General features: G+C 37.6%; 1 protein-coding gene across 10 annotated transcripts in view; it reads right to left on the reverse strand.

Moving 5' to 3' along the window:
- Positions 1-25,978, reverse strand: part of FAM172A (family with sequence similarity 172 member A) — a 412,528-nt gene that overhangs the window by 127,877 nt on the left and 258,673 nt on the right. For 8 of the 10 annotated variants that reach the window (XM_058530416.1, XM_058529948.1, XM_058530498.1 and 5 more), the window contains 2 exons: positions 11,694-11,810; positions 3,909-3,993 (listed from right to left, as the gene is read on the reverse strand). In XM_058530416.1, the coding sequence (XP_058386399.1) occupies positions 3,909-3,993; positions 11,694-11,810 (202 nt within the window). Of the gene's footprint in view, positions 1-3,908; positions 3,994-9,020; positions 9,129-11,693; positions 11,811-25,978 lie in introns of those variants that run through there. The other 2 variants (XM_058530591.1, XM_058530242.1) reach the window with 2 other exon arrangements.

Here is a 25,978-nt window from a genome sequence, read left to right on the forward strand (position 1 = left end):
TGCCTTTTTAGAAAGAGCTGCTTTTAAACTCTAAGGTATCAGAGCAAAGATAAAAGCCTCAAAAAAAGTTAAGGTAGGCTTAAGTGAGCACCAGAATTAAAGTTTTAAGCCTGTTGTATTAATTATCTACTGCTGTGGAACAAATCACCCCAAAACGTGGCAGCTTAAAACAATACACATTTATCACTCACAGTTCATGTGGGTCAGGAATCTGAGCGTGACTTAGCTGGGTGACTGGCTCAAAGTCTCTCTCTCACAAGGCCACAGTCAAGGTGCTGGCCCAGGTGGCAGTCATCTCAAGGCTCTATTGGGAAAGAATCCTCTTCCAAGGTCACTCACGTGGCTGTTGGCAGACCTCAGGTCCTCACTGGCTCTAGGCCAGAGATACCAATTCCTTGCCACATGGGCCTCTCTGTAGAGCAGCTCACAACATGGCAGCTGGCTTCCATCAGAGAGAACAAGCAAGAGGACGAGAAAGAGCCTGAGGTCTGCCAACATTCACTGGTCTTACCATGTTCCCCGTTATGCTTAAGCAGCAGGCTTGATAGAATGGTGGAATGACTTTTTGAAGACTTAGTGATGGTGGCTGCTTAGGTGACAACACTTTGTGAGGCTGAGACAATGTCCTTCAGGATGTGGTATTTTCTCTAAATCAGCATTTAATATACTGTGCTATTTCTCCCAATCTGGGAATGAATGGGTGGAAATGGGACTGCCTTCTCCTCTTCTTACCCTTAGTAATCTACTAGCAAAACAGTTGCTTCCCATTCCCATGACTTTAGGCTGTTGGTCTGAAGGTCTTAGTTCCATGGGGAGAAATGCTTCTATCAGGAGACACAACAATGATTCCACTGAACTGGAAGTTGAGACTGCCATTTTGCCACTTTGGGCTCCTTATACCACAGAATTAATAAGCAACAGACTGTTATTATATTGGCTGGGGTGATTGATCCTGATTACTAAGGGAAAATTGAGCTGCAACTACACAATGGGAATAAAGAGGAGTATGTCTGCAATGCAGGAAATCCTCTAGGATACGTTAGTACTTCCTGTGATTAATGTCAATAGAAAACTACAACAAGGTACCTCAGGCAAGATTGCTAATGGCCCAGACCCTCAGGATGTGGCTACAACTACATGACCAGTTGCAAAAATGAGGAACGTAATTCTGATGAGTATTTCTTCCTTAGATTGATATGAATATATATAAATATTTTTGTTTTCTTCTCCTCTCTTATTCCCTTAATATCTCATGTAAGATGTGTCAACAGTAATTAGCTTTCTCTCTCAGGATTTAAATTATAGGATATCAAAGGTGAGAAGAATGAACATCAGCCGAGGACAATGAAGGGGATTTGTATCCTCTTCTGGGGAAAGGCTTAGTGTGTTTTCAGTGGTACACGGGATAGCTGTATCATGTTAGGTGGAAGTATGACTTCATTAATGTCTTATTTGAAGATTAAGTCTGGAGATGTATATGAGGGCCAAGCTGACAAGGGGTGGACTGTGGAGGCTCTGTAATGTGTGAATTTGGCTAGGCTGAACCACATTTTCCAGAATTTCTTTTCAGACTGTCTGTTTCTGGTTAGGATGGTGGACAGGGAGATTGCTGTGGGAAATTTGGAGGGCTCAAGTCAAGCAGCAGCCAGTTCTGGCTCACACGTTGTTTATCTGTTGGCTCATCTGGCGGCATGAGGCAGTGGCTAGAACTGCTTCTGCTCCACTTTCCCCTGCATTTTCCTTCAGCCTCTCTGACTCCTGGGCTAGGTGTTTGCCTGGTTAGCTCCATGACAAAGGGCACTGGCTTCTAAAGGACACCCACATTACCCAGGACAGAAGCCACAAGAACTGACATGGGTTTAAGTCCATTCTCATGGGCTCCAGATCATGCTTATGGGTTCTAGCTTGTTCTTGCTTTCCGCCACTTTACATCCATCTTTGCACAACTATCTGCTCTCCAGACTCAAGCTCTAGCATCAGGTGCAGTCAACATTCTTACAGAGACCGCTTAACCAGCTCTGGTCAAATCCCTGTAACAAATCCTTTACTATATACAGTTAATGCTCATTATTTGTGGATTCCATATTTGTGAATTCATCTGCTTACTACAATCGATTTCTAACTCCTCAAATCAATACTCATGGTGCTTTTGTGATCAATTGCAGACACGCGCAGATTCAGAATGGTAAAAAAACTGAGTTGCTCAACATGCACATTCCTAAATAAGGTCAATCAAGGCCATGCTTTGCCTTCTTGTTTCAGTTCTCATACTGTAAACAGGTGTCCTTCTAGCAGACTATTTAGTGCCATGTTTTTCACATTTTTGTGCTTTTGTTGGTGATTTCACGGTTTGAAATGGCCCCCAAGTATAGTGCTCAAGCGTTGTGTATATTGCTAAGCACAAGAAGACTGATGTGTCTTAAGGAGAAAATAACTGTGTTATATAAGCTTCATTCAGGCATGAGTTACAGTGCTGTTGGCTGTGAGTTTAATGTTAGTGAAACAACAATATATGTTAAATAACATGTCTTTAAACAGTAACATTCATAAAACAAGGTTATATATTGATTGCTTGATGAAAATGTTGTGACCAGAGGCTTGCAGGAACCTAACCCTGTATTTCCCCTAGAAGTAGTGATTCAGTATTCACGATTTCAGTGTTCTCAGAGACTTTATAGAACATAATTACTGCTAGTACAGAGAATCAATTGTATAATATATCCACACACATATACATATACATACACACAGACACACACACATATGTATACATATTGTAGCACATATATATCTCCTAATGGTCTGTTTCTCTGATTGAACTCCGATTGACAGAACTTAAAAGTTTAGCTATAATGACAGTGAAGCTCAGTTCAAGTTCAGGTATTAAGGATAGTGAAATTAAGTTATAATAATAGTTCTTTACCTAGTATTTGAACTGTTCTCCAAATTATTTCCTTCAAATATATAAATATACAACTCTGAGTACCTAGTGATTAGCTATCTCCTATGATTGTTATGTGAGCAGTTTGTACTGAAAACTTCTGCTCATTCTCTGGCATCCATGGCCATAGCAAGCCCATTTCTGTTCTGCAGCCATAACCAGATACCATTACTCACTTTGTGTTTACTATCAAAATTGGTTGAGAACTGTGAAAGCCAAAACCAGAAAGCAATGAAAAATGTCATTCTCTCCTCTTACATAGAGATTAGAGACTATAGTACAAATCCTGTAGGCTGGAAATCAGTGCCATCCTTAAACTGTCTGGAGGCCACCCGCTTCCTGAGGTGCTCACCCCGCCACCTCTTTCCTTTCAATAGGCAGGCCAGTCTTGCCTTAGTTCCCTGTGAACATCTTCAGATCCATTCCAGCCCTTACTCCTTACATTGCTCTGTTTCTTTTGCCTAGAATGCCATCCTGCACATCTTCCTACAATCCAAATCCTATCTAACACACAAGGCCCAGCCAAAATCTTTTGTATGAAAAACTTTTCTGAAGACTCTAGGCCACAGCAATCTCTCTTCCATGAACTCAAGCCTTAACTGCCTGTTGTATCATTGACTTGGGACTCAATCAGAGTCAAATACTCTGAGACCCCGTATGGCTACCCAGTCCTTATCTAATCAACTTTTTACTTAGGTACATCTTGTCTCCCTAAGCTACAACAGCAACTGTCTATATTACTATCAAATTGTTTCACCTATTCAGCTTTACTGAGATTGTTGGTAAGAATTTTCAGCTACTTAACAAATTTCTGGTAGTGGATGAGACCCATACCGTATGTCACCAATAATTCATTCAAAGACTCCAGGCAAAACAACACCCTTAGTTCACAAAACAGAATTCCACATTTTATTAGCATATTTTTTCACCTTAAAAGAAATCCATACATTTCTTATCAAACACCTACCTGCTGAGACTCGGGGACAGTCAGGCAGCATGGACTCCACTGATGTGTCTAATGGTTCTGTGCTAGAGACCCAATTACAACAGTTCTGAAATGGAATAGAGGCAATTTTCTGTTGAAACATAATTTAAGCCAAGACCAACATTTTAGGCTGCAGAGATTAATTTATCCTATATAATCAACCACTAGAAGTATATTCAATTTTTTTCCATGCACTGTAAAAAATTTTCTTATGTAAACAGTAATTACTTGGAAAAAAGTTTATCCTCTACAATTCAGTGAATCATCTGTGCTGATATTAAGAAGACATGTAACTTTCTGTGAACCATGATGCAATATATTTCTAAGAGAAGGGTAGGATTATAATTAAGGGAAATTGAGGGCTGGCCCCGTGGCTTAGTGGTTAAGTGCTCACGGTCCGCTACTGGCGGCCCGGGGTTCGGATCCCGGGCGCGCACTGACGCACTGCTTCTCCGGCCATGCTGAGGCTGCGTCCCACATACAGCAACTAGAAGGATGTGCAGCTATGACATACAACTATCTACTGGGGCTTTGGGGGAAAAATAAATAAATAAAAAATTATATAAAAAAAAGGGAAATTGAAAAGGGTGTCCATTTTTAACTTTTAGATGGAGATAAATATTAATTTGAACATGTGAAAGAATAGCTACATTTTTAAACTATATTCTTTGTCTTTGTAATACTACAAGAAACAAAATTTGCAATTACTCTTCAAAATCTGGCCCATATAAATATACTATCTTTTAATTTTTACTTCAACCTGTTTCAGTCAAGGCTGTATCAATAGTTCAAAAGAAACACAACCTGGTGAATTGTAGCTGTGTGTCTGAGGACACAAAGCCTTCAGTATTAAAGATAACCTCTAAGATAAGGATGATTTACAATTCAGACCAATGAAATAAAAATAATCTATATTCCTTCCATACATTTTAAGTCTGTATTTGAAGTCTGGCTTTAAAAATGTGATAAACATCATATGGTTTATCAAAAAAATTTCCAAAACACATACACACACACACACAAAATGAATTTCCAGACAGATTTTATTTTAAAAGAAATCATCCTATCAATCATGTTGGAAAAATCGCTGATTGCTATTCCGGTAAACAAGCATGTATTGTGTATTTTTAGATGCTTGCTGCCCTGGTTGTGCACCATGGAATCCGTCCTCACTGTGGAAAGATCCTTGACTGGTAGATCAAGTGTCTTATTGTATTTCCTTAATTCATTCTGTCTGGAAGAAGATGTCAGCTGTGTTGCAGTGAGGAGAGAATTTCAAAGGCCCCAGTCCCCACCAATAAAGGCCGAGGAATGGCTTTTGAATAGATTTGTCAAGGCAACCCTACTGTTCTGGGACCAGGGAGAGCAGGAATAACATAAAGGAAGGGTTGCTGTATGAGATTAGAAAGTGAAGTTCACAAAGCATGGCAGATTTTTGTAAGAAACAGTAGATCAATGAAACTATTGAACTGTGTGGAAAAAAACCCATGAAAACAAACACAACATCTAGTAATGTTCTTAAATGCTTTCTCTCTCTTTACATTTAAAATGGATAAAATATTAGTATTTTCATGTATTACAAAAGCTTGATGGTTTAAAGTGGATACATATTCTATAATTTACACTCCTAATCTTAATTAGCAGCTGAATGCAAAATTATACAATGTAAAAGAGCAGAAATTATAAAAGAAATAGAGTTTTAGAAGATATTTCATACATTTGAAATAAGTAAAATTAATATTACTATTGACAGAATACCACATCAGAGAGTTCTAGATAATGCAGAAGATTAGCACACAATTAGCCAGCTTTTATATACAATGTGACACTTGCTTGTAAGAAATAGTATTCTCCAAAGCAGTGTCAAGATATGTAAATGGATGATTTGTTTTATCATTCATCACAGCCCCTAATAAATTCAAAAATCATGACTTCTATAGGTACTAAAAATAGGCTCCCAATGATACAGGGAGATAGCTTCAATGAAGAATGACTTTCTCTTTCTCTCTCTTTTTCTTAATTCAGTCTTTTCAATGACAGCAATTAGCACTACCGAAGACAGGCAGCGATTAGGTATATATTTTAATTATTATTCATTCCAGTAGTACCTCCACATCTGATGCAAGTTGGCTATTACCCAGGTGATATGTCAGTCTTAATACTGCTCCCCTACACTTCACATATGTAAAACTATGTCTCATAGATATTTCTAGTATTAATAAAAGTGATGGTACATTACAATATGCAGGTGATTAATCATTTTCTAACTCATTATCATTGACTTTAAAAAGCTGAACAAAATGGATTTTATCCAGGTCACCTTTAACTCTAACATTCAAAGCAAAATATAGGTTAACATTTTATGATTCTGAAATTTCAGTTTTTATCTAGACTTATGTGTAGGCTTTGATCTCTCATAAAAATAGGATAGAAAAAAAACACCCTATAGTTAAAGTGAATATGTCCAAAAGTTCTCTGGAATGACAAAGTACTTGTTTAGGATTGTACAGGTTTGATACCGTAAGTCTGACGAGTGTACATGTATGTGTGCATGTGTGATGTACGTTTGACATTTTTACCCCACAGAGAAAAATATGTACAAAAAAGGGCAAAATGAGCTAAAAATATGTTTTCCATGTGATAGAGTATAATGAAATAAAATAATGTAAACATACTTGGAAAAAAATGTAAAGAAAGAAATATGAAAGATAAACAGCCCTTATATATGAATTCAATCTGTCTAAAATTCCATCTTATCAAACGTAACTCCCTATTCTGAGATGTGTTTCTACAGTTTAGAAACTAAGTTTCTTTCACTTTTTCTAATGCTTATTCTATCCCTCTTCTCAATGCCCCAATTTGCCCCCCATTCCAGTTCTTCAGTTGAGATGAACACTAGTGAAGTGTCCTGGATGGTGAGAGACGCAGCCCACTAGGAAAGCCCAACTAAACTCAACGCATGCTGAGGAGTGTTCCAAGCCCCCGGAGAGCTTATTCTCAGATGCCCTGAGCAGACAAGGCATGCTGGACTTGAGGTACCAACAGAGCCATGCTTGAGCCTGAGATGCAGCCCCACTTCATCCCAACCAACAAGCAGAGAGAAAGACGCCCTTGGCCAGATCCAGCAGACTGGGATGGATCACATAACTAGAGTTTTTCTGGGTCTGAGGAAAAAGAGAATAGGCAATATCATGGGTGTTTCTTAAAGTTAAGTGTTTTCAATTTAAAGTTCCCTTATTCTGAAATTATAACCTTACAGGTTTTTGTGGTTGTAAACTGTCTTCTTTGTGAAATCCTACAGCTTGGAAACTATTAATATAGACTAGAAGTGCCTGTAGGCCACAGTGCTGAGCGACTCTCTTTGACATTTGAACTAAAGGTTGACAATATTTCAGTGTAGAAATGAAATGAATTAAAATTTTTTGTAAAAAGGTTAAAACTTAGTATATTATGTTTAAAGAGAAAAGTGGGTAGTAGGTATTCCTGTGCAAGGTATTTGGAAGTATTTGGAGATGCCTGTTGCCCTGATTGAGTTTAGGTTTTTATTCACTTTTATTTCATTTGTCTGAGTTGTAAATCACCAATGCCTTAGAAGCTGATCTTTAACATGGAAGGCATTGTGTCCTCAGACAAGAACTAGGATTCACCAAGTTATGTTTCTAGGACTGACACACAGAGCTGAATGGTGATAGGTAAGGGTTCTCCACTGTTATGTAGAACCATATATCTGGCTTGGCTGGAGACTTTCAGAGGCCAGGGGTATGTGAGGAAATGATATTCACCCACTTAGCCTTGTTTTTTCCCAAATAAAAATTATACATTTAAGGCATACAACATGATAATTTGATATACATATGCACAGTGAAATGATTACTACAGTCAAGCTAATTAACATATCTTCTCACATAGTTGCCATTTTTTTTGTATGTGTGATGACAGAACCTGAAATCTATTCTCTTAGCAAATTTCCAGTATTCAATACAGTATTATTAAGTATAGTCATCATGCTGTACATTAGCTCTCTCCACTTATGCAGCCTACATAACTGCAACTTTGTACACTGTGACAAACATCTCTCCATTTCCCCTATCTTCCTGCCACTGGTAACCACCATCCCACTCTCTTCTATGTATTCAACACTTTGAGATTCCACATATAAGTGAGATCATGCAGTATTTTTCTTTCTGTGCCTGGCTTATTTCACTTAGCATAATGTCCTCCAGGTTCTCGCCCACTCAGCCTTTACCGTCCTGGAGCTTGAGGTAAGAAGTGCCTCACAGGAGCTACCTTTGGTTCCTTCTTACCTCTCCTCAAGAGGCTTAGTTTGTATGCCTGGTCTTTTGATTGGGAATAGATTTCACTTGGAGTCATTGCCAAAAGTAGCCCCCTTTGTCTTTAAAAGAAACTGTTATTTTAAAATTAAACAAGTAATCCAAGAATATAGTACTTAACCTTCTTTCTGTAGGTTAATTGGTAGGATTAAAAAAAAATAAATCGGCTTTTTCTAGTAAATGAATACTTAACACAATAAATTTAGCATATTAATTTAAACATGCTTACAAAACAAAAAATAGTTTTACTAATTTGTAGTATAATAGGAATGACTTGACAATTTGTACCACTGTCCTACTGCCAAATTTGAATGCAGGGCTTGGTGAAATAATGGAGCCAATGATTGAGAGGCCAAAAGCATTAAGACTTCATCTATAACCATACTGCTATTTACTTCTTATTTTTTAATTTTTTTGCTGAAGAAGATTTAGCTCATTAGCCTGAGCTAATATCCGTTGCCAATCTTCCTGTTTTTTTTTGTATGTGAGCTGCTGCCACAGCATGGCCACTGACAGATGAGTGGTGTAGGTCCACGCCCAGGAACTGAACCTGGGCTGCCAAAGCAGAGCAGGCCAAACTTAACCACAAGGCCACTGGGGCTGGCCCCATACTGCTATTTTTATGGACAACATTCCAGTTTAGCTAAGGTGTTTTTCTTGGCAGGGATATTTGCAAAATATCTCAGTTTTTGAGCTGATTCTAAATGAAGCTGGAGTGGGAGGAGGTAGGGAAGTGGGATGCTGAGGGACACAAAGGTTACTCTACCACACCCTTCTCCCAACATGCTCAAGACAACAGCCCTTTGTATTTACTGAATCCAGGCTTGTTTGCTCTCCATTACTTCAAGGAGTCTTGCAGAATGGATAGGGACTGAAAAAGGAGAAAGAAGAGGGGATGGAGTTTCCTCCTGAGTATTGGGGAACACTGGACTCTTATTTTGCCAAACCACACTGAATTCTCTACTAGGGGATCACACACTTGCCTACAAAGGTATCCGGCATAGACTTCTATAGTCTCCCTTTTTGTTCTTGTTTTAGGGATGAGCTCTGAGCAGGGATAATTTCAGCACTCCATCAACAATGATCTAATAATTTTTATCTCTGGGACATTATAGTGTTTTTTGTAATAACACATTTCATTTCTTTAGTAGTACCATTTGCTTTTCAAGGGGTTTTCTTCTTGGTTATCACTTTTGATTCTCACAATAGTTCATGAAGTAGATGGAATAAAAATTATCATCTCTAATTCACAATTATGAAATAGGCCCAGAAAGATGGAGTGGCTTTCCCAAGACAATGAGTCCTAGGAGAGAAAGTACCTGGTACATTATTGATTTACCTAGTGAGTGACTAAGCCAGCATCATTATTAAAGGCTCAGTTCTCCTCACTCCTTGTTCTGAAATTACTTCTCTTTTGTAAGTTGTTTTGAATATGCAAATCATCAAGCAAAGGTGAATACAGTTCATGTATTTTATATTATTTGGGGGTGAGAAGGTAACAACAATAACAGCTGTGATTTACTGAACTTTAAAGTGCAAACAACTGTGCTATTTCTGTACATATGTTATGTCCCAACCATGTTTGCAAGGTAGGTATTATATTTTATAGATGAGAAAATTGAATCTCAAAGAGATTAAATAAACTTGCCCAAGACTACACAGCTAGGTAAGTGATGGACTGTGGTTTGAATTTTGGTATGTCATAATATAAAACTCTTCATGCTGCTTCATGCCTAAGGCATAATCGAGGGAATTGAAAAAACTATTCAAGAACTAGGTCATTTATAAAATTTTAAGAAATTTTATAAAAGCTATGCTTGCAAAGAAATTAATGACTGCTTTGATTAAATTAAGATGAATTCAACTACTGTCTATTTCAGTCAGAAGAAAAAATGCACAGATTAATATATTCTGATTTTGAAGGCGATGCCTAATCCAGTCTTAGTTAGGAATACTTAAAAAAGTAAAGCTAAATAAATTTTGTTATATATGTCACCTGCAATGAGACATGAAGAACTCGCAATTAAAAAATGATGAACAAGGCTGTTTCTAGTTTGGGACAAGTATTAAATTCCATATTGGTTATGTCTGGGGGCAAAAGGTATTAACAGCTCATTTATTAACCGTACTTATATAATGCTGGGAACTGTCTCTGTATCCATTTGGACAAATAGCATAAAAAAAGTATAGGCAAGAAATACACAAAATTTCTCTTGAAAAAGTTTAGGCCCTTGGAAAAGACAATTAAGGATGTAGCTAAATTGTGAAAGGAGAAATATGAAAAGCAATGTGGTCAGAAAACACCTGGGTGTTAGAATAGATTAAAAAACCCACCGTTATACGTTTAACAGCATTATGAGGAATGGAGTAAAAATATTTTAGACTTTTGCAAGATGAAAGTACTTTTTCTAATGGAGAATAATAACAACAGTGAAAACAGATTGGTGACATTATGATTACACCCCTACGGGATTATATGCCTAGTCCTTCTATTTATTCAAAACTCTTTTCAAACATTAACTCTCTGGTCCTTACAGTGCACCACAAGGGCTGGAGAAGTTACACCATATCTATGGTGACAGGTCAGCTAGATAAATGCCTGGGTACTCTATTAACAAAAATTGGATGAAAATCAGGAAGGGCAACCAGCTCATTCATATAAATAAAAGTACATGATTTGACCAAACAATTGCTATAGAATGGTGTGGCTAATGTCAATTGCTTATAATATCAGAAAGGTAAATATAAATAAAAGAGATATTTCAGTTCTATATTTGTAATAGGATATAAAAGAAATCATGGGCTGAAAGTTTTTTAAAAAATGGGAACATGTTCAATGAGTCCTTGTTAGTTTTCAGGTTCACTAGCTCTTAGGAAGTGTGAAAAGCAGCCTTCTTAGTCTGAGGCTGGACCATGAGCAGCCTCTGGGTTTTCCCTGGCTCAAGGATCGAGTAAAACATCATTTCAGCTTGTTACTCCTTCTCCCCCATCGGTAGTAGTGAGCCAATCCATCTAAAAGTGGCACATAGAAAAGTGCCACTTTTCAAGAAAAGTATGAGACCCAGTGTACGTTAAGCTGCTTTCCTGTAATTAAGCAGCAGCAACGCTAAACAGCTGGTGGAAAAATTAAGTATCAGGGAATAACGATCTCTTAACAGATCATGAACTTCTTTGGCCAAAGTTCCTACTGTATATTGTATGTATACATAATATTCTATAGAAAGCAAAGAAAAGGGCAGAGGGCTTTCAAAATAGTATTTGTTCTTCAGCAGGGTTTTCTATTATTATTTCAACCATGTCTAGTTTTTTCTATTCCCTCTAAACGTTCTGCCTCTAGAAAGGGAGTTTGGGGGTGGGAGGTGATATAAGTTGGTGGGGGCTCAAGATATAAAGGCTCACACTCATTCATCTCAGCATTGAAAAAATCCAGTCTCACCTCTCTCATCCATTCTCGAATCGTTTTGCCAGCTTCTTGATGCCACACATTGTGAACAGAGTCTGTCAACGCCACAGCAGTTACCTTACTTTTTACATCTGCTTCTCGTTGAATCATCTGTTTTAAAAAAGGACAATAAAATATTGGCTATAATTTTTTCCCTACTGGGTGTAGCCTGTTTAGTCATAAATAATAATAATACTATATTAAAAATGAAAAAGCAATATGCATTGCTTGTTCAAAGTTACACTGAACACATGCCCTATTCTTGTCCAGAGATGTGAAAAGACCTAATATTTTCTTTTAAAAAGATAATGCCACTTAAGTCTTGAAACTATGCAGCTCTATTATTTTCCATGTGGTTTGACAATTCAAGGATTAAAGGGATCACGGAGAAAAAGAGGAGGAATTCCTGAGGAGATTCCTCCACCACTTCCTATGTCAGTGCTTCAGGGAGGGTAGCACCCGGGGTTCACCGTTAGATACTTAGGACGAACGTCTACTAATTTTCAGTAGATGGCACATCAGTAAAGAAAGATATCTTGCTTTGACTTCTCCAATTTAGCCATGGCCTTCTGACTCCTTGCTGTTTTAAATGCCCACAAAGATCTTTCTCTTCAAAGCCTATCAATATCATTTTGCTTTCTAATATATTTCTTTATATCGACAAATGATTACATTTTAACTTCTTTCTATAGAGTGTTATTTCTATAAAATTAAATGGTTCTAAAATTTAAAAAAGAGCTGCCTGGTCTGAAGAAACTGAAGAATTCGTTACTGGTCTGCAAGATGAAGAAACTGAAAAATAACAGTTGTACATCAAAAGAATCATAAAAGGTTTTAATCTACTAACACTAGTGAGTGACTCTAGTTTGACACAACAGATGTAATAAAACAATAAAAAATTACTGTTAAAAAAATAGTAGCCTTGAATTTCATAGCCATGCTCTCACTATTTCTTTGTATCAACTGTCTTTTCTCCCTCTAAAAAAGAGAAATTTCTCTATTATTTGCTATTTTTTTTTATAATTTTATTTGTTTATTTTTTCCCCCAGAGCCCCAGTAGACAGCTGTATGTCATAGCTGCACATCCTTCTAGTTGCTCTATGTGGGACGTGGCCTCAGCATGGCCGGAGAAGCCGTGCGTCGGTGCGCGCCCGGGATCCGAACCCCGGCCGCCAGCAGCGGAGCATGCGCACTTAACCGCTAAGCCACAGGGCCGCCCCTATCATTTGCTAGAAATTAATTTGCTATTAATTTCTATGAATTGTATATCAAAAATATATTACTGCAGTTAAAAAAAAGAGAGAATTCTGAATGGTGATGAAAGCTCATACAGTGAACACTGCAAGCCATGTTTCTGATACCAAATGATGCCTGTTGGCATTTGGAACTAAAAGTGTCTCTCTCTCTTTTAAATTTCTGTAATTCCCGCATATGCACATCCCCTTTCACTGAACACTACCTAATGGGAATCTAATTCACTGTTAATGCTGCCTCAGCAGCATTTCCACACCTTAAATCTTTGTACCCCATGTTTTCTGCTTATATAATGTGGAAATCTTAAAAGTCAATGTTGGTTATCAACATCACAATATTACTACAAAAATTCACCTTGCAATACCAATAATATGTTTTAAAGCATAAGATAATACTCCAATACTTCCCATTCATTATTAAGTAGTTTGCTACCTTCCAGATTTTGTTTTAAAAATAGATTCTCATTGGATCATGTTGGCACTAGAATATAAAAATTTAAATCTACATTACATAATAAAACCTCAAATTCCACAATAGTGAATCCACCTGGCCCATGAAGAACTTATGTGCCCTTATTCTCATCTTCTAAATAGTAACACTTTTAGAGATCTAGAGTGATTGTTGCTGAAGTTACAAAATAAGAACATGCTCTTCTGGTGTTCTAAGAATGTCTGCATTTTAAAACATTTGCCCTGGATTTTGTTGTGGTTGTTGTTCCACATATGCTGACTTATTTAAGATGGTGGTGTCTGAAGACACTAAATATTGAGGGCCATTTGTGAAACAATACAAAGTTAAGACTTCATAGGCTGAGGATTTAGAGCACAAGTAGAAAATCTGGGTTTTAAAATTCTACAAACCTGGAAAAAAATACAGTTGTTAGATACTATCAGAGAAAAAAAGCTTTGGTCTGTTTGTCCATCTGACTGACATTTCACACAATGGAAGTAACAATATACATCTTCACATCACATCAAATCACTTTATAATCCAGCATGATACTCCCTTACACTGCTATAGTCCTCTACAGTTTAAATATCACCTTCATATTATATTACTAGAGGTATGGAATGGTCAAATTCCAGAGGATCTCAATGAAGAGCTGCTTACAAATGAACCCAGTAACAAAGAATTTCAAATATTTGACTGTTCAGGATTAGCAGAATTGTAAATCGGTGAAAATCTTAACAGTTTAGTTTTTCAGACTATTTACCTCCGTTTCAGCCTTGCTGCAACCTAATTTGGTAGCATTGGAACTACAAACAACTACCATTTCTGTCCAAAGCCTCTGCTTCTTGCATTTGTTAGCTTGGTTCATAACCCCTTTTCCCTCCCTCACTGCCTCCACTGGGAATGAGCACTGATGAAACATGCTGGAGAGCGGCAATGGTGGGGATAGACTGAACACAGGAATCAAGATTGTTTAAGAGACAGACCTTAGATGGAATATAGCTAAAGCAAGGATGAGTGGAGGCACAGCTGGGCAGGAAAACGACTTCTATAATAGTCTATAATAGAAGACCACAATAGTCTGGTAAACCCAGAAATCTGAAAGGGAAGAAATCATATCACCAAAGTCCTACATATGTCAATCTGAGGTGGAGATGTGGTTTTTATTAGGATCTACGGATATGAACACCTTTGCAATTCCTTTCAAAATTCTGTCTGTAGGTGATATCTGGAAGAGGATCCTTAGCTTTTATTAGATTCTTCAAGAGATTTTAGTCTCTACAAATGATGAGACCCTCTGATCTCAATGTCTCCATGTATACTTGAATGAACTAAGAAGTACCTGCTAAGTGATCCCTTCAAACAATTACACTTAAGATCAATTTAACACCTATACCAATCTTTCAAAAAGAAAGGATGGCATTCCATTTTTGTTATAATGTCTTTAGTTGGATAAAAGTGACAAAAAGAATTTGATACCCCAGACATCCACATCCTAAAGTTCCATGGCTTAATAGGTTATGTGTGGTAAAGTTACAATTAAAATATAGTTTTTATTTGTGTGTATATAATATTTATTTATATCTGAGTAGCACTCCACAAATTTCAAAATGAATACATATTTATTCTCATTTTATTCTGAAACAATATTGAAATCCATGCAAAACATATCATTTTTCCCATTTGTGGAGGAGGAAACTGAGGCTGAGAAACTGGTTAATGGCCACACAGATACAAAGTGACATGACTCTGACTTGACCATGACTTGAGGTTCTGTGTTCTTTCATTTGTATCACATGGGGTCTATTTCTCAGTAATATATCATAATACTCTTACATAAATGAACTCAATTGATTAATTCCTTTTTCACATATACAGTATTTCACTGACTTGGACATTTCTAACAAATGACCAAAAAAAAAAAAAAAAAAAAGAGTTCCAGATCTGTAAGGAGTGTTGAAATGCTAAAAATCATGCCAAGATAGAAATAGCCATGAGCAAAAACAGACTATCAATAGTATTTAAAAATTATTATTACAGTTCCAAAATAAATGATGTCTCAGATAAGAGGGAAAATTAGATATTTCTATAAATCATATTGATGATTTGAGAATTAACACCAAATATTTGATGCTATCACCTGATATTTTTGTTTCCCCTTCTTAATTCTATCCATGTATCTATTCATACTCCTCCCACCTTAGATTAATCACAATTAGTCTGTTCTTTCCTTTACTGTATTGTATGTTCCCAGTCTGACAAAAGCTTAACTAACCCAATAAATATCAAGTACTTTGAACAGATTAAAACATATACCATCTGTATGCTGGCTCATCTTATTAAAATTTTTGATGAGGTTGAAATTGAGAGGCAAAAAAAAACCCTTCTATTATTTTTTTTCATTCCAGAGTAAGAGTAAGATTTTAAACATGAAGGAACTGTAGCAAGATAGGAGAGCTTATCAGAGTGTAAAAGTATTTGGCGGGATGAAGACCAGAGGACCAGAGGGGCATCATGCGAGGGCCTGGATCTCCTCTCTATGTGCACTCTGGCCCTTCCACAGGGCGGCTCCATCTCTCCCCAGAAACCACGTAGACCTTTTCTGTCTACCTAACCTATCTCACCATGCTTTCTCCAAGGTCCTCAAATGCTGTACCTGCCTACGACCTTCACAAGTACCTGGCCAAATGCAAACACTTCATGTCACCCTAAAAGTTCCTTAATTCCCTTTTTGTACCTACAAGCTGTTGTAACTTTTCCTTGGGTTTCATTTCTTCCAGAACTCTACCATGAGCTACTTTTAGCAAAGGAAAACACAAAGACTCTTTTACTTCCACTAAATTAAATAAAAACATTGCTGTCCATTTGTCTTAGCTTAAAAGATAGGCTTCTGGGCCGGCCCCGTGGCTTAGCGGTTAAGTGCGCGTGCTCCACTGCTGGCGGCCCGGGTTCGGATCCCCGGCGCGCACCAATGTACTGCTTCTCCGGCCATGCTGAGGCCGCGTCCCACATACATCAACTAGAAGGATGTGCAGCTATGACATACAACTATCTACTGGGGCTTTGGGGGGAAAATAAATAAATAAATAAAATCTTAAAAAAAAAAAAAAAAAGATAGGCTTCTGAAGGCAGTGAGATGTTGATGTTACAGGGGTGCTCTGCCAGGAAGTCTTTGGAAGTAGTTTCATATCTCTAGTCCAGGGCCCTGGGTTTTGGAAATTATGAATCCAACCCAATACTAGGTATTGAACCAACCTAAGGAAGAAGTGAACTCTGAACTGGGGTGTCTTCACCCTAATCTAAAAGAAGAAATGGATAATTTCATTTTCCCATATTTGTGGAACAGCAGTCACGGCAACTCAGAATAAATATGTCTTATATTTTAAAGTCCAAGAGGACCTCCTGAAACAGGCCAGTGTGGGCTGGGGGCAGGGATGTATATATGTGCTTGCAGGTCCATATCTTGCATGTATGATATGTTTTAAACATGCTTTTGAAGGAAATGTTTCAAAGCCTTTCATGAGCAAAAGCCATCACCTTCTTGTGAAATTCTGACACGTGTTACACATATGCACTGTGAGGGGTACAGCATGTGAATCACTTGTACAGGAAAGCATATTCTGAAAGAAAATCAAATAACGCATGTTTCCTTCAGATTAGGATCTGACACTATTGTACGTTTATAAATCTGAGGATCATTACTACTGTGTGAGCGTGAATGAATCATCACTCTGGTTAATAGCATGGTTGAGGTTTGAGATGTCTTTTTAAAAATATATATGTATATAAATAGATTAGCTCCCTCTAGAGCTCCTTGAGTTAAGATTTCAGATTAAGTTGTTTCAAAGGTTTGAAAAGTATGAAAAACTGGTACCTCTTCACATTTTCATCATGCGGATTATAATTACACTCAGTGTTTCTACTTCAGTGTAGTCTTGATGTGGTTTGATAAACTATGGTATTTCACCACAAACCTCTCCCATTACTTTACATGTCTGCCTTTATATCCCCTGGCATATGGCACACTGCCTTGCGTGCTATCAAGTCCACCCACCAGGTTAAAAATGTGCCCTGGGCCAAGATGACTAATTAGCCGACATTGGGTTAGGCAGAGTCTTTTCTGTCAATGTCTTCCTGAAGATTCTTTTGTACAAGTCAATCCCAATAGCACAATAGCATGCTACTCAGAGAATAAATATCATCTTTGCTGCAACATTAAAACCTTGGTTCTGTCACCCAAGGCTCTTGAAGCACCTCTAGTGATTACAATGAAATACACACACTTAAGTAGATGAAATATGAAGACTAAACTGCCCAGCAGGAAATTCAGACAAGTATGACATTCAGCTCTCACATGCTACTCACAGTTCACACTTCTCATCTGCATTCACTACTATTTTTTTTTGAAAGTAGAAGCTTTCAAGTAAGTAGTCTTTGTAAGGAGGGTGGTAGTTAGGTTCAAGGACTTTGGAGTCTGATTCCCCGGGTTCAAATCTCTGTTCTGCCACTTCTGGTAATGATACCTTGAGTGAATTATTTCAACTCTTTCTGCATCTCAATTTCATCACCAGTAAAAGGGAGATGATAAATACACCTAAGTCATAGAGTTACTGTGAGATGAAATGAACTAAATATAAAGCAACTAGCAGAGAACCTAGCACACAGTACACAATTATAATAGATGATCCCACAAAAACACACAATGCAAACTACTCCCTTTGTGTAAACTAGTGCATTCTCCTTTCTCAATGTAGAAGGTAACAGAAGCTTAACCTAGAATGTGTTTAATGACAAATATTATTTTTTAAAAAGCCATAGATCCTTAAAGGAAAAAAAGTTATGAAGGGCTGCTTTTTCTTTAGAGTATGTGGTTCAATAATTCTAAAACCACCCAGCCGAGGAGTAGAAAGAGCTCATTATTATATCTGTTTAAAATCCTGTAATCAGAATACTAGGCCAATAATAGCACCATGCACTTGAAAATTAAAGCAGAACTGTTGAAGCCATACTGTGGCAACTCCACTTTCCTGACACCAGTGAACCCTTACAGAATTACTTGGACCAGCAACAAAGCATGGAGCCATGGCTTAGCAGTGCCAAGCTAGCAGAAAGAGAGTCCCCTTACAGCTTTGTTTTCTACATAGAGTGACTATATTTTTAAAAAGATAATCACAGAGATATGAAGTATGTCCAGAGGAAGGCAGTATAGTGTTGTAGTTAAAAGCATGCATAGGCTTTGGAATTAGATGTCCTTAAATTTTTATTTTTGGTTAATCATTATAAGAATACAAAAACGGGAATAACAGCAGTCACCTCATAGTATTGCTGAAGGGTATGAGATAAGGCATGTAAGCAATCAATACTATCAGCTACTATTATTATTACCCTGACATTCATTTCTAATTTCTAAAATGTATCTTTCCTGTTGATATAGTATCTATGTACTCTCCAGTGACATTAACATTTGCACTGACAGGGTAGCAGTTATGAAGTGTCATACAACTACTACACCCACCCCCACCACCTCCTCCTTGATTATGTAAAGCGATTTGGGCTTGCTTAAATGTTTTCAAAGGAAATAATTAGGTATAAATAGGATAACCATACTTCCTGTTAGCCCAGGACAGTCCTGGTTTATGCCTATTGACCTGGCATAATTATTAATAGTGCCCCCTTTCACTGTTAAAAGTGTTCTGGATTGGAGGGTAAATTATATGGTCACTGTATGTATAAGTATAACACAGAAGTTAAATGTTACTCTAGCAAATGGGTAAATCTTATAGTTTCACTGTGCTCAACGCTTAGCACTTTAAGCATATACTCAAAACCTATATAGTTGTCACTATAAAAATAACCATGTAGGAAAAAGAAATATTTCCAAAGGTTCCTAAGTTCAAAACTTAAGGGCAAACCTTAGCGCTGTGCTGAGCCCCTCACAGATGGACATGCAGCCTCACACCCTGGGTAGGTAAACACGGCCAGCTGGAGCTCCACTGTAGCAACAGGATAAGACAACATTCTCTTTTCCTGTGCTTTGAAGCCCTAGCTTCAAGTCTTACAACCTTTGTCTAATTTCAGGAAGGAAAAGGCTCTCCACAGGCAAGAACCCCAAGGGATGGGGTATGTAAACTGAAACTTCTTGGGTCACATGCATTTATGAAGATAAGTCTCCAGCCACCAGTTAGGGAATGGCAAGTTATGATTTATTATTGCAGGCGGCCAGAAGAGAGCAGTAATAACTTCCTTTTCTTTTCCGGCCTAGACCATGCTGCCACGTGCAGGCTCCTTCAACAACAAAAAAGCATGTGTAAGGTAGGTTTAAAAGAAAAAAGAAAAGAAAAAAAACCCCCAAATATTAAGTGATTGACAAGTGGAAGTTGGGAAAGACTAGTGCTTTACAAAAACACATGATGTGAGAAAAAAGGCAACAGTTTGAAAAACTTACTCTACCAATCAAGAAAACAGCAAGCTAAATGCATGGAAAAAAAGTAAAAGAGGTCACATATTAAGAAAACAGTGTAAGGGTTCATCAAGGTGACTTATTCGATTAAAATGTTTTATTATGTAATGTTATAAGAGTACACAGGATATTATAAAACACAGACTTGAAAATTACAATGGATATATATGAAGTGGATATATTATAAAAGTATAAGTAAGGACTAAATATTGCCAGTCCAAAAAACTAAGGCAGGCTTAGCAAAGGAGATGTTTAAATGGTAACAATATATAATCTTAGATGGAAAAACGAGAAAACTTATTAAAAGTTTATAAATGTACTATATAGCAAGAAATGTTTCTGATGTAAATAAATAGTAAGCATGTTCACAATACTCAGTTTAAAAATCACTTATGAGCCTTTATTAATTGGTATATACACTGGGGTGTATATATATATATAGAGAGAGAGAGAGAGAGAGAGAGAATTTGTCAATCATTTAACAGCTTAAAAACTTAGTGGCAAAGACCTCACTAGGTTCAGCAGGGGCAGGCATACACATTCAGCTGGGAAAGTGTTAATATACAGTCATGCGTCTCTTAATGACAAGAATACATCTAAGAAATGCGTCATTAGGCGATTTTGTCATTGTGTGAACATCATAGAGTGTGCTTACACAAACCTAGACAGTATAGGCTACTACACACCTAGGCTATATGGTACTAATCTTATGGGACCACTGCCGTATCTGAGGCCCATCGTTGACCAAAGGATTGTTATACGGTGCATGACTGTACTTAAGTTTTAAAGCATACCATTTTCTTTTGGTCTGGGAAAAAGAAAGGTAAAGGGATAAGATTTACTGCCACAAAGATATATAGTAGATAACCAGAGTATTATGTTATTTAACAAATTTCTCTTAAAAGCCTTTATATTAGGTGTGAAGTGATGGATATGTTGATTGGCTTGGCTGTGGTGAATATTTCACAATGTATACAGATATTGGGGTCATCAGGTTGTACATACCTTAAATATATACAATTTTCAGTTGTCAATTATACCTCACTACAGCTAGGGAAAAGAAACCTTTACACTGAATTTCCACATAGATATTTGGTGTATTTGAAATTTTACTATAGTTTTCAAAGTTATTCTACAAATTTAATAATATTTTTATAAAAAATTCTGGTTCCAATTAACCTGTATTGTTTTCAACATATTTTAAAGACTATATACTCTGTTACCTGGCATAAACAGGGAAAACAATATTCTAATTTATCAACTGTTCTAGGTAATACATCATTACTACAGAGTTGAGGAAGATGTTGTTTCTGACCTTCTGGAAGAACTCACAATTTAGGAAGGAAAGCAGGTTCAGATAAGTTCTGTAGAGATCCTTAACATTCTGAGTATTTATATATAGATTATCTCACTAGATAGAACAATCTCTTTTTTTCTCTTTTGCTGAGGAAGACTCACCCTGAGCCAACATCTGTTGCCAATCCTCCTCCTTTTGCTTGAGGAAGATTTGCGCTGAGCTAACATCCATGCCAGTCTTTCTCTACTTTGTATGTGGGTTGCTGCCACAACATGGCTGACAATTGGTGTAGGTCTGTGCCCAGGATCTGAACCTATGAATCCGGGCCACCAAAGCAGAGCACCAAACCCAAAACCCAACGCCAAACCCAACCACCAGGCCAGAGGGCCAGTCCAGAACAATTTCTTTTTTGTTTTGGTGTGGAAGAATAGCCCTGAACTAACATCTGTTGCCAATCCTTCTCTTTTTGCTGAGGAAGATTGGCCCTGGGCTAACATCTGTGCCTGTCTTCCTCTACTTTTTATATGTGGGACGGCTGCCACAGCATGGCTTGATAAGCAGTGCGTAGGTCTGTGCCTGGGATCTGAACCCGCGAACCCAAGGCTGCCAAAGCAGAGTGTGTAAACTTAGCCACTATACCACCAGGCAGGCCTCACAATTTTTTTTTGAGTAGATTGATAGTTGAGGGATTATGTACCTGTTTTATAGATGAGGAAACTGATGCTTAGAGAAAGTAAGTGATTTGCCCACATTCACATAGTTGTAAGTGGCATAGCTAGATCTTTTAACTCCAAATACCATGTCTATACACCATGGCTATCTGTATATAATAACCTCCATTTTCCCTTCTAAAATATTTACTATACTGGTAATGATTTGTTCACTGTCTTTCTTTCCCACTGAAATGTAGGCTCCATGAGGGCAGGACCATAGTTGCCAAGTCAATTCCACATCCCTATTCCCTGCACAATGACTGGCACATAATAGATGCTCAAAAATCATTTGTGGAATGAATGGAGGTGCTATTTACAGAAATGGAATAGATCAGGGAAAGTGATGGTTAGGAAGTTAAAGGGATGTCTTGTTTGGTGTATTTAGAAATAGACCATATTGTGGGTTGGGGACCCCCAGGAAACAGACTCTGAGATGGACTTTAGCAGGATGTTTACAAAGGAGTGCCCTTAGGATCAACATCTAAGGAAGGGAGGGGAACAAAGCAGGAATGGGCAGAGAGAGGTAAAGGTGAGACACAAGTCCAACAATACCCTTGCACAACCCCGGGGGAGCTCTGGACCTAGAAGGAGCTTTCAGAGTCATCCCAAGTTGGGCCCAGATGGCTTGGCCTTTAATCTCCCACACTGTTCTGTCTTTGAATATGGGACCCACAGCAGCCAAGGCAATCCCTGAGGGGCTGACAGCTGAAGGCAGTCTACTGAAAGCACTTCCAAGAACTGGGGCACAGGTCCTTTATTGAAGGAGCGACGGGGCTGTGTATCATAATGTCCACTACAGGACATAACTGAAATTAAGCATTAACCTACTGTCGATTCAAACTTAAATCATCCTTCCAATCTGCCTAGCACTCTACTGCTGTACTCATGTACTCAAGATTGCATTATGATTCAACTCACTAATATCTATCAGATCAAGTAAATTTATCTTAGACTTCAGGTCTCTCATAATCTAATGTCATATTATCTACCCCATTAAATTTTGAATTATCCCCCAACTAAAGATTATAAAGGGGAAAACACAAAGTTAAAAGATGAAGAAGCACTGACTATTGAAAAGCATAAAGAAGTCAAAAGCACAAATTTCAAAAATTATGCTATAAATCTACTGGGAAATGATTTGATTTTCTAAATTTCAAATGAAATTTATACATCAGATAAAGCAAGGTATATTTATGATTTCAAACCTGAATGCATCAGGGTATAAAATAACTCCAAACTTCACATAAAGTATGCAGTCATCACTATTTAGTGTTTGCCGTGATAAACTCAAACCTGGTGGTGTTGGTGGGCGAAAAGGAAGGGTGGGCATGGACAGAGCGGTTTCACTGTAAACGTAGCTAGGTGACCTTTCCAAATCTCAGCCTTTACTCCTGATGATATAAAGAAAATAAACACTGTGCTATATAAATTTTGGGACTAAAGACATTTGAGATTTGGATTCTTATTCAGATCTTAGTTACTCTATCCCTCAGATGTTTCTCAGTTTTTGTCTTTAGAAATACAGGGTAATCTTCTTTGATCATATTTCTTCAAATGTAGGATCAGGTTTATGCAAAAATGGTGTGGCATTGACCTAATATGCATATATTGAACGGGGGGGGGGGTCCCTACTTTTAGATTCTGATGTAGGCATTGACCCATTGATAAAGTAAGGCAAGACTACCTAAATGTTCTTATAACAGGACGTATTAATCAATTGTGGGTTATTAGAGTTGCCAAACACTGGGGAGAGGTTGATTTTTTTTTTTTTTGAGGAAGATTGGCCCTAAGCTAACATCTGCCAATCCTCCTCTTTTTGCTGAGGAAGACTGACCCTGGGCTAACATCCATGCCCATCTTCCTCCACTTTATATGGGACGCTGCCACAGCATGGCTTGACAAGTGGTGCGGCGGTGCGTGCCCGGGATCCGAACCAGCGAAGCCCGGGCCGCCGCCGTGGAGCGCACGCACTTAACCGCTTGCGCCACCGGGCCAGCCCCGACACCCATTTTTAATAGGAAAGTGACATCATTATAATAAGTATAAGTCACAGGCTTCCCACATTGTTTGAAAATATTTGAACAAGGATATCCAGATGGCTCTCCTACCTAGGAACTTATGCTAAATACCTGGAGCTTGTGCGCTGCTTAAACATTCAGGAGAATACTGTTGCTGAAAGAAATTTCTATTCAACTAATTACTTGAAAAGGCTGTTTAAATGCACGGTCTACTGACCAACAAATGTAGGACAATCCTATAAGTTGGGATTTTTAAACATGATTCTGATTATGTGTTGGAGTCATTTTTCTTACAAAAGCACATCTCACATTTCTGAAATGATAACGAAAGTCTGTAGGAGTAAATGGTTTGAAATATGTTCATTTGAGATAGGACTTTTTAGGATTGTATTTACTGCACAAAACTATATAAACATTAGGTGGAAGAAAAAATGGGGCTGGAATGAAAGTAGCTATTGACCTCTATGTATATGGCTGTATTCTTCATTTCACAGATAGAAAACATGTACATATACTACACGTAGCACTTCTGAGTTCATATACTTGTGAACCATAAACAACAGTCACCATACACTAAGTGTTCTCTATCAATATCCACCGTAATGGAAAACACTGGAGTAGCACTTCAGATCACTAACAGGAAGAGGAGAACCCTGAAACCTATCATTTAGACATCTGATGATAGCTCTGATGCAAGATGGCGTTGAAAAATTTACATTGAGGAAGAGTTTACGTGTGAGTGAAGGAGAATTATTCTCTAGGCTATTTTTTTAAATTTCATTTTCCTTTATGTGTCTGTTCATTAGCACTTCTTTGGGGGTTATTCCACTAGTTGAGTCAATGATTTAGGGTCTATATTCCACTATCATTAAATATTGCCTCAGTTTCATGAGTATGAAATAATTCAACAGCACGAATCTAAAATAAATATACTGAGGCAGCACAGTACAGGACGTTTAATAAGCATCAGTATTTATTACGGTAGGAAGCAGAATTTTTGTTATATCACACCTTTTGTTAAGTAGCCAATTTAGCCAATATGAAACCCTATAAAATGGCAAAGATATAAAAAAGAGTCAGTAGTTCACTAATTTAGAAAGTCAATTATATGTCATTGTTTCATATCAGGTTAATTACTTCATTTACATTTTTGGAATTTTCAAGTACCGCATGAAAGGTGACAGATTGACAGCACTGCAGACTGAAATTTTTACACTATTTTCCTGAGTGTTAATAATATAAAAGGCAATATACAAAACAGAATCACACATAGATTTTATCTAATGAAATTATAAGTGAAATAGACATGGTGCAGAAATCGGAGAGCAATAAAGATGCTTTCAGGAAACCTTTACTGAAGAGGTAAGGCAAAAGGGAAGTGGTAAATGGGTAGATAACTTTGATGTTGTTCTTCCAGGCATATATGTGTGAAAGAATGGAGGTCAAATATCAACAAAACATCAATGCATCTGAAGGGAGGAGAGTGAATGACATTCAAGAGAAGTTATAAGAAGAAAGCTTGAGTGAAAAAGAAACAAAATGACTCCTTGTAGGGAAGATTATAATCAGGAATGTAATAAGAGGGGGGGAAACGGAGATACTACCACAGGCAGAGCACAAAAAAAGGCAATGCACAGGAATGAGGAACAAATGTTGAATTTCCAAGTTCTGATCCTAATCTGCTCTCACAAGAACCCAACCTGCCACTCCTTACTGTGGGTGTCATGATGAAATCTACCGTACTACTTTCTGTCACTAAGTTGTCAGAAAAAGCAAAGCTTCCCTAAGTCTGCCTCTTCCCACACAACCACCAGCATGTACTATGATCTATTAGTCTCTTTCCTCCTCAGACAGAAAGGGCAATAAACTCATTGCCGAATTTTCCAGTACTTGAATTAAATGTTTCTAGAAATTAATTTGATATTGATGCCACTTTTTGTTTCTGTGGGAGAGGCTGAGTTAGATCCTAATGCCTTAAAACTTACATTATAATAGTCATGAACGCAATATAATTATATCTCCTATGGTCTTTTATATAAAAGAATGAATTTACAAGTAGCATCATGGTTTACTGAAACCTGTTTAAA

This window comes from Diceros bicornis, chromosome 1 (assembly GCF_020826845.1).
Source record: "Diceros bicornis minor isolate mBicDic1 chromosome 1, mDicBic1.mat.cur, whole genome shotgun sequence".
NCBI classification, from domain to species: domain Eukaryota; kingdom Metazoa; phylum Chordata; class Mammalia; order Perissodactyla; family Rhinocerotidae; genus Diceros; species Diceros bicornis.